This window comes from Jatropha curcas, chromosome 4 (assembly GCF_041381405.1).
Source record: "Jatropha curcas cultivar XTBG-Jc1 chromosome 4, XTBG_Jcur_1.0, whole genome shotgun sequence".
Taxonomy (NCBI): Eukaryota; Viridiplantae; Streptophyta; class Magnoliopsida; order Malpighiales; family Euphorbiaceae; genus Jatropha; species Jatropha curcas.
Window position 1 is genome coordinate 4,493,292 of NC_143154.1, and position 9,559 is coordinate 4,502,850.

A 9,559-nucleotide genomic window follows, 5' to 3' on the forward strand; every position below is an offset into this window, starting at 1 on the left:
TTTTATTTATTCACTTGGCTTTAATTTTTTTTTTTTTTTTGTTCATCAACATTAAATTTCATTAAATTATGACATCTTCAGTTGAAGAAGTGGTTGATTTTTGAAATTCAAATTGGTAATTTATTTAATATAATTTATTTCTTATTATATGTTGAGTTTTGAAAAGAGTTTTATTCTTATTAATTATCTTTTATTTTCTTCTTTATTATTGAATTAATATGTAACAACTATCACTTTAATTAATATCCTAATTTTCTTTAATTTTCTTGATATTTTTTCTCTTATATCCTAAATTTATTTGACTTGAAAAAAAATAGTATTTATAAAACTGAAAAAAAAAACTATATATTTCTCTTTTGGGTCACTTTTTTGGTTTCAAGAATTTGTGTGTATATTCATATATTCCTTTCTCTAATGTCCTAGGTTAAACTTTATTTTGAGATCACTTTATTATATAAAAATAGAATTAAGTATATAAGAAATAGTATTACAAGTATCTTGTACGACAAAGTTTAATACAAAGTAACAAATTATATTTATTTTAATCTAAATAAAAACTTATGCTTTAATATTATATATAAAAAAAGTAAAAAAGTAAAAAAAATGAGAACAAGCATAGTCAACATGCAACGCACTTCATAAAAAAGGTTAGTATAATTAAAAACAGTAATAACCTTAAATATTTTTGTAGTTTCTAAATTAATTACTTAAGTGAACAAAGCTTTCTAAACCAATTAAAGATAACTATTATGATGAATGTTACTACTTATTTTTTTATATATGAAATTATGGTGAAATATGAGTGTATTTATTTATATGAAATTTATTGTTTATATTTTATTAAGAAAACAACAAAAGCTATTGTAGTGTAAATAATAAATATAGTTGGTTGGTGTTTATTATTTATTTTTGTTAAATTATTATGTTAAGGGTATTTTATGAAATAATGACAAATGACTTTTTATTTGAAAATTTATTCCAAACATAATTTTATAGAAGTCAATTGAATTATATATTTTAAACTATAGTCTACCAAATATGAGAAATTTATTTATAAATAAATTCTATATTTATAATTCATTTGTTCCAAATACAGTGTTAATAGTAAAATTTGAAATCATCTAAGAAAAAATACAAGAGATAAAATATAATAAGTGTTGACTTAGATTTTTGTTTTTTAAATATTATATCAAACATTTTTTTATTGGAAGTTATCGAATATTGTTGAAAATAGAATTTTGTCAAAAAGCTTCCTGCCCAAGCTTTTCCAAGTTGCCTAATTATATAATCTAGTCAACAGCTTGCTATCCAAGCTTGTCGTTAGACATGTATTGTGCGACCCCTATCAGTAAGAGCGCGTCAGTTTCACGTGGTGAGGATCACACCTCACAGTCACAACAAGCGTCTTTATTCTTCACCCCCGTGAGTCATTGATCCCTAGCAGTAGCTGAGATCCCATCTCACATTGTACGCGAATTTAACCTATGAAATTATTTAAAATGATTAAAAAAAATTGTATTTAATATTTTAAGTTAATTTAATTTTTAATTTTTATTGTATTTATAATGAAAATCATTATATAAATATTTATTAGAGTTATAGTTGAGATCGAGTTGATTAATTTTTAAAAAATTAATTAATTGTAAAATATAAAAAAATTATATATAAAGTATATTGTATGGTTTTGAGTTTATAAATATGTATTAATTTGAATATTTAAAAATTAATCTCTAGTATGGGGTTATCATTTATAAAATTTATGCATTTTTCAATATATCTTAATTTTTTCTTTAGTTGATAGAATTTAAATTTACAAATTAAACATAAAAATTTTCCAAAAGAAAAATTAACATAATAAATAATTTTATATTTCATATATAACACAATTATTTATCTTATTATCTAGCCAATAAAATTTATATTTAAATAAAAAAAAATCATTATAATCAATTAAATTAAGTTACCATTTTTCACTATACAATGTTTCATCTCCTTTTTATATATATTCTAGATAAAAATAATGTTAGAAGTTAGAACCAGAGTTTGTCTCGTGTGAACAGAACAATCAAATGAAACGAAAGCCACCAAGTCAGCTATAAATAGAACTCAAATCTCGTTCCTGCATCCTCGACCGCTTTAACATCTTTCTTCCTCAGGTCTCAAAAACAGAGACACACTCTATTTCACAAATTCCACCTCAATATTTTTATTCACTTTCTAATCCAACTTCGTTGTTGTCAGTTATGTTTTCTCAAACAAGCTTACCTCAATCGATGTCCACATTATTCTCCGCCTACGCTTCCGTCGCAGCCTCCGCCATGCTACTTCGTTCCATGGCCAATGAATTTATCCCTTACGAGCTGCGTTCTTATATCTTCTCAGCTATTCATTGTCTCTTCACTCCTCTTTCACCAAATCTTACTCTAATCATTGACGAGTATGCCGGTATAACTCGTAATCAAGTCTTCGAATCCGCGGAAATCTACCTGCGTACCAAAATTAACCCCTCAACTGACCGGCTAAGAGTAAGCAAAACCCCTAGACAGAAGAATTTCTGTCTTTCAATTGACAAAGGCGAAGAAGTTGACGATTTTTATGAAAATATGAAGCTGAAATGGAGGTATGTATGTACTGAGCCACAAAATAAGAACAATTACAATTCTGGTGAAAAACGGTGTTTTGAGTTGTCGTTTAATAAGAAGTTTAAGGAAAGAGTATTGAGTTGTTATTTGCCTTTTGTTATGGGTAAAGCTAAGTTAATTAAAGAGGAAGAGAGAGTTATTAGGCTTTATAATCGTGAATGTCCAATGAGTGATGATGATGGAAATGGCGGGGGAATGTGGGGTTCTATTAATCTTGAACATCCAGCTACTTTTGATACTATAGCTATGGATCCAGAGTTAAAGAAGATGATAATTGATGATTTGGAAATGTTCTTGAGAAGAAAAGAGTTCTATAAGAAAGTTGGTAAAGCTTGGAAACGTGGGTATTTATTATATGGGCCTCCTGGAACTGGAAAATCAAGTTTAATTGGTGCTATGGCTAATTACCTCAAGTTTGATGTCTATGATTTGGAGCTTACTAGTATTTATTCTAATTCTGATCTGAGAAGGGTTTTGTTGTCCACTACAAATCGGTCTATTTTGGTTATTGAAGACATTGATTGCAGTGTAGAAATGAGAGATAGGCAGCAGGAACAGCAGCAACATAATGGCATGGACTTTGAATCTCCGGGTTCAAGCTCAAGGGTTAGTACTAGTTTTTTCTTAGAACATAAAGTTGACTTATAAATGGTGGAATTTTGTTTTGAAATTGCCTAGAATTGAACTCATGAGGTGACATGAGATTCTAATTTCTAAATGAATTCCACAAAATTCGTAAAATTCTTTAATATAAAAGATCATTTTCTTGGAAAATCTAAACACAAATTGAATTTTTTTTTTCTTTTTTTGCTTTTGCAGTTGACACTTTCTGGTATATTGAACTTTATTGATGGATTATGGTCGAGCTGTGGTGATGAAAGAATTATTGTTTTCACTACCAATCATAAGGAGCGTCTTGACCCTGCTCTACTACGACCTGGTAGAATGGATGTGCACATTAACATGTCTTATTGTAGCAGTAAAGGATTCAGTCTTTTAGCCTCTAATTATCTTGGCATTCACAGTAAGCATCATCTTCTCTATGGAGAAATTGAAGGTTTAATTGACAATACCAATGTCACCCCAGCAGAGGTGGCAGAGGAACTAATGAAGAGTGAGGATGTTGATGTTGCTCTTAATGGACTTGTTAATTTCCTTAAAAGGAAGAACATTGAAGTCAGTGAAGCTAAGGATGAAAAACAAGTGGAAAAGTTGAGGAAGAAGAAACCAAGACGCTAAAATTAGATAGCAGCGAAAAAATTATATCTGCTGATGAGGTTCTTTGAGCTACAAGATCTAATAGAAGAAGATATAGTAAGCCATTCATTGTATTACGATTGGCATTACTGTACATATAGCTTCTTATCAATAGCTTCATAAAATTTCTTCTCTTTATGGTTCCCTATTTTGATAGCTTTTTGTGACAGTGTTAATGGCAATTGGCAACTGAATTCCTGGAATTTCCTGTATAAACTATGTAACAATTATATTATTATGTTAATAATATGATGAAATAATGTTTGAGTTTCTCTAATCAACTACCATTCTGTCTTCATTTCATTACATTCTAATCCAAGAGACATACAAGATTTTCAATCACATCTTTCAAAAATGAATTCCGTTTGAGAAAAAAATAGGTACCCAAAATACATATGATATATAAGTCAACTTTCTGTTGATGGGAATTTCTGATTATATTACTGTAAGACCCTTTATATTGAATAGTTTGTGAAACACTAACGAGGACATTTTAGTAAATCCAGGTGTGAAACATATATCTGTAGAGAAGCTCTTTCAAGTTGCTTATACAGGCATTCTTCTGCAAATTCTTGGTCAAAACATCGAGGAGGCTGCAGGCATCAATTTCTAACTGTTGGTATTTTTTTTTTCTTAAATCTTTAAACTTTTGATTCTTACTTCTTTCTAAATTTGATATTATGCTCTTACTTCTGTTGGTATCCATTTTTTAATTTCTCCATTAGAAATCAGCTTTCATATCTTGTTTCTAGTCTCTGTTTATTAGGCTTTTCTTCTTGTTGATTGTGGGTTGCATTATGCGTTTTACCATAACAAAAACTGCTTTCTGTTTTAAAATGGAGTCAAACTATGCACGCTATCAGCAAGCGAGTGCTAAGATGCGAACCTTATCAATAAGAAACAAATCATAAAAAGATGCATGAAAAAAAGCCGTAAATTCTTTGGTTTTCGAAAAAACCAAAAAACGAGCAGAAGAAAAACATTCTGATTGGTATGCCTTTCAAGACATTCAATACAGCAAATGATGCATGATACGGTAACAAGAGCAACCAAAAAGTCTCTGTTGACTAATTTCATCAAAATCAAGCAGTTGGCATGATTTCATTCTACCAGAAAGGCCCAAAATAACCGGAATTGCACCAAAATGCAAGCATGTATAACCCACCCATTGCTGGAAGTTTCATATAAGGAAGAATTCCACCAGTCAAAATTCATCCCCTGGACAAGTCTATTCGAGTTTATTATTGAAATATAAGTCAGAGGCTATCAGAATATGAAGGAACTAATACTTCACAGTTGAATAAAGAATGTCAAGAGTTGAAGTACTTAGCCCACTTTCAAAAATCACCACTAAATGATGATGACATAGTCAATGCCTTCACTGTAACTTGTAAAAATAGCATCTAGCTATGAAGAGTAGCCATTTATTTACCCCGGATTTTCACTTTAAGAGTCCAGTTAATCTTTCCCTCTGGCAATGGAATAGATTTTGGCAAGCGCAATTGCACATCATGTTCTCCAAACGTAGTCAAGGGTGATGGAAGGTGAAGATTATCAGGCTCAATTAGCACATTAAGCTGCCTTGCCACCTGAAAATTATACATGTATATCCTATAGAAAAATTACAAAGCAAGTGAATAAGAAAGATTTTTATTAAGAGAAATATTAGCTCCCATGCACAACAAACAATTAAACATCTCTGCCTCCATGCGACTCAACAACAAAATTTCATTGGCAACATATATCTTAAAACCCAAACCCTCCACAAGTTCATTTGTGAATAAGAGGCTTACATTTACGGTTACAAAGATGACACCAAACAATAATTTCATAACTTAAACATATATGGTGAAATCATCCAGAGACCAGTCCAAAGCCTAGGACAGCAGCCACTACTACAATGATGTGTATTTTTCTGGTCAAAGATGTTTATTTAAAATCCATGTTTCCAGTGTATTAAGCATCTGCAAGCCATTCCTAACTTACTAGTTTCTATCCCTGCTTGAAGCTATGGAATGCAAAAGGTATGGCCTGCACAAATCTCCAATGTGTGAAAGCAAGTTGGATAAACAAGATTCTACATATGTATACTCTAACCAAGCAATGGCAAGAGCTTTCTCACATAAAGCTCTTTGAAACTTCTATTTTCCATTTCCCATGCATAATAAATTTAAAGTCTTTTCGGCTAAGTAACTATCAAGAATGAGAACTTTGATACCTCCTTCACAATATCATCCACTGTAACTGGTGTACGGATTTCTATAGCTTCATCTTTTGTTGCACGAGCACGGAATTTCTCAGCATTGATCCCTGCCCTGATCGTCTGTAAGGCACCATATAATCAAGAAGTGTTGCGAAGACCCAATAGACTAACTAGAAAGAGAGCATTTACAACAATGGAATTCAACCAATGAGAAAGAATCAAGATCATAATAGATAAGGCTACAAACCAGTTGGGAATTAGTCAGGCGTCTTGCTGCTGTCTCGTATTCTTTCATCTTATCCTCCACGGTCTCTATAATGACTTTAATTTCTTCTTCTTCCTCGGGTTGATAAATCTGATGCAATAACCAGGTCAAGAGCACATATAAAAAGAGTTGCCATCAAGTATTGAAAGAATTGGTATATTTTTTTCAAATGAAACTAAACTGCATTGAAAGATAAATGGTGGATCTAAAAGTTCTGTATCAGCAAAAGTGAAACATTTGTATTTCTTTCTGTTTAAACAAAATCAAGAGTTGAGAAACCTTGCGCTGCTCTCTTATGAGGTAAACAAATTTGTCAATATTAGGGACAGCAAGCAATTTGGGCATGAGATGGTTCCGAAAATACCCAGGAGCGACTTTCACTGTCTCACCAGCTTTTCCAAGCTTCTCTATGTTCTGCAAGTGTTTGAAATGAATATCAGCAGTTGATTCCACTATTACATAAATTTTTGAACTGCGTTAAGATTATAGCTGTGTGATTTTTAACAGAGAGGATGCATGCAAAAGTATGTTACTACTTATCTGATAAAAAGCATATGTTTCAAGTTGTCAGCAAAAGTTTTCTTACTACAAATACCATAAATAGTATATCTAGGCAAGATCCTTCCATCAAATGGAGCATTATACTTTCACTATCAATATTACACCTAATAAATAATTAAATTATAGACTGCAAAAGCAGTAAAAAGGAAAAATTTATGGAATCTCTCCTCTTGTTTCCTTATTCTCTAAAAAGAAATGCAGGGTAGATATAATGATGAGAAAGCCACGAAATATTTAAATTTCAAAGCTCAAGAAATTTAGAATTACGGTATACATTTTATCCAGGATTTAGATTGTGTGCGTGCGCGCATGCGTGTTTGTGTGATCTATATATATCCATTCATTTCAGATTTATATTTACATCCATTTCAATGAATAAGTTCCTAGTCAACGACTTTTAAGTCTAAGGGGCGATTTTTTAATTTCAGTTTTTTCCTGCAATTGTGTCCCTATTTATTTATGAATACTGTTGAGAATTAGTAGTTCGTAAAACTAAAATCTCACATAAAGAGAAACAGGTTCTGTAAAATGAACCTTCAAAGTGCTGTATATTTCATTGATTATGTTAGAGTTAACTCAAGATATGAAGCACAAAAACAAATTGCAGCCATATCTTAACCCTGCTTAGCTTATGCCTATAACTAAGCTATTAACTGACCCCACTAGCTCACTTGCTGTAACAGCAAGCTTTACAGCAGAAAACAAAATACAATTTCCCTGCAAAGTGCAAGCTAATTAGAAAGTATCTCGACAAAAATCTCACCACTCCAACAGATACTTATATTTATATTAAATCATTATGTTTTTAAAGAAATTCAGAACTGCCACACTGATATTCAAAGCCTGATTCTTGATTTCCGAAAACCTTAGCCGTAGGCTTCTAATTCTAAGACTTAAGTTTTCCAAGCTGTCATGCATCATACAACTAATGAGGGAAACGTAACTTAACTTATAGATCAGTTAAATACATTTCATTCACTGTTCCTTCTTCACAAACAAACCGACAAAGCCTAGACAAAGTACTTGAAAACTTGAGGATGCCACCACTACAAGAACTACTGCCATTTTGGTATACTCACAAAATAAATTAAAAAGAATGATTCACAAAGTCTATTGAGCTAAACTTACAGTTGTAAGAATAACATCCAACTTTCTATGTCGAACCCCTTGGCAAAAATAGAGAAGCGGAGGTATAGCACTATCAGACCTCTTAAGGTTGGCACCTTTAATAATTTGCCGCAAGGCATTTCTGCCATGTTGAACATAAGCCATTATTGCAATCGAGCCTGTTTCAATTCAAAGCAATTTCCATGACCATATACATATATATATACACATACGTACATACACAAACCCCAGATACTATGTACCAATATAATTTCATACCTTCTCAAAAATTGAATTGAAGGGAGTTTAGCTTCACTTTCTGCTTTTTCTGAGGGTAAAAAGAGAGAGTGAGAGGGAGACATTTTAAAAGTGAAATTAGGCAAAATGGGGCACCTATATATAATCAGAAACTTACAGAATCAGAGAAAATCATAGCAATTTTGAACAGATTTTTACAGCCCGCAATGTATGGATACAATTAACAATCACAATTTAATCAAAATCATGAGGAAAAGAATAATTCCTATCACAATCTCATGAAAGCTAAAATCCAATACACTATACTCAAAGTTATTACACCTGGGATCTCTTTGGACTAAATGTACCTTTTTCTTCTTCAAATTGTGATGAGTTTAACTATAAATGCAAGGATGAATTGATTCCATAGAATATAAAGATAAACTAAAAAGAGGACAATGCTACCAGTGAGATGGCAGTACAGGAAGCGGCTTTCTTCCCAGCAGCAGCCGCGCAGGTCTGATTTGTTTTAATGGCTGCAGGATGAGAAGGTAACAGAAGAGAGTCTTCGGGTTACAATTCGTTGGAAGTTTTAATGGCTTGAACTTGTATTTGGCATGGGCAAAGGCAAGTAAGAAGAAAGCGGCGACAGATAGACGAGAATGAGCTACGAATTATTAAGGAGAAACTGCTATTTAGTCCTGAGTAGGGAGGGCGGCGGGGTTGGTACCCGCTGGAATTAAACTACCCGACATGATTGTTAATTTAACTATCCTCCAAATCCATTAAGAAATAAAACGACAATATTCGAATTCGTTCCAAATCGGTTTAAAATTACCTACTTATTATCCGAACCCATTTAATCACAAATTCATTCCATCCATAAAATTCAAATCCGCTTAGAACCCGAATCTGAATCCGACAGTGGAACAAAAAATATATAACAACATAAATGAAGTTGAATCAATAAATTGAAACCATGATTAGGACAAGAATACAATCAAATGTTTGAGATAAAAGAAAGCAGATCTTGAGACAAAAGACCTCAGCTAGGTGCGTTCTGAAACTGTGAAAATGGTAGAAAATACAAGTTTTAAAAATGGTGTCTCTTTTTCCACAATAAAAGTAGAGAAAGGGACCATTGGACTTAAAAATTTCACGCATAATACCGCCCTCGTGTAAAACGGTGCGTTTTCCCGATAAGGGATTGATGGACCGGGATATTTAAATTATGGGCGAGCAATATTCGGGTTTGACATGAAAATCGAACCGAATCGATTCATTTCA

At 32.1% G+C, this 9,559-nt stretch overlaps 2 protein-coding genes across 4 annotated transcripts; one reads left to right on the forward strand and one right to left on the reverse strand.

Annotated features, from left to right (window-relative positions):
• The first annotated feature begins 2,053 nt into the window (after positions 1-2,053).
• On the forward strand, positions 2,054-4,176 carry LOC105645519 (AAA-ATPase At2g18193). The gene is given in 3 exon segments (XM_020683836.3): positions 2,054-3,248; positions 3,462-3,839; positions 3,842-4,176. Coding segments are annotated over 3 exon segments (1,470 nt in total). The 5' UTR covers positions 2,054-2,243; the 3' UTR covers positions 3,929-4,176.
• An 878-nt stretch (positions 4,177-5,054) lies between these two features.
• LOC105645520 (uncharacterized) lies at positions 5,055-9,381 on the reverse strand. 3 transcript variants are annotated; one of them, XM_089720718.1, is made up of 7 exons: positions 9,317-9,381; positions 8,315-8,363; positions 8,057-8,214; positions 6,647-6,781; positions 6,350-6,457; positions 6,118-6,222; positions 5,055-5,488 (listed from the first exon to the last, which is right to left on the reverse strand). In XM_089720718.1, the coding sequence occupies exons 3-7, from the start codon at positions 8,198-8,200 to the stop codon at positions 5,324-5,326; spliced, it is 657 nt and encodes a 218-aa protein (XP_089576844.1). In that variant the 5' UTR covers positions 8,201-8,214; positions 8,315-8,363; positions 9,317-9,381; the 3' UTR covers positions 5,055-5,323. The 3 variants fall into 3 exon arrangements, with proteins under 3 accessions (XP_089576844.1, XP_089576843.1, XP_089576845.1); XM_089720717.1 differs by lacking the exon at positions 9,317-9,381 and adding an exon at positions 8,738-9,280; XM_089720719.1 differs by lacking the exons at positions 5,055-5,488; positions 9,317-9,381 and adding exons at positions 5,534-5,930; positions 8,738-9,287.
• Positions 9,382-9,559: the final 178 nt, after the last annotated feature.

What these genes read in the sequence shown, in the direction of transcription:
- LOC105645520 (XM_089720718.1), bottom strand. Translation starts at nt 8,200, where the DNA reads ATGGCTTATGTTCAACATGGCAGAAATGCCTTGCGGCAAATTATTAAA. An exon ending in TGGATGTTATTCTTACAACT is followed by an intron (nt 6,782 to 8,056) that starts GTAAGTTTAGCT and finishes AAACACTTGCAG; the next exon opens with AACATAGAGAAGCTTGGAAA. An exon ending in TGGATGATATTGTGAAGGAG is followed by an intron (nt 5,489 to 6,117) that starts GTATCAAAGTTC and finishes TATAATTTTCAG; the next exon opens with GTGGCAAGGCAGCTTAATGT.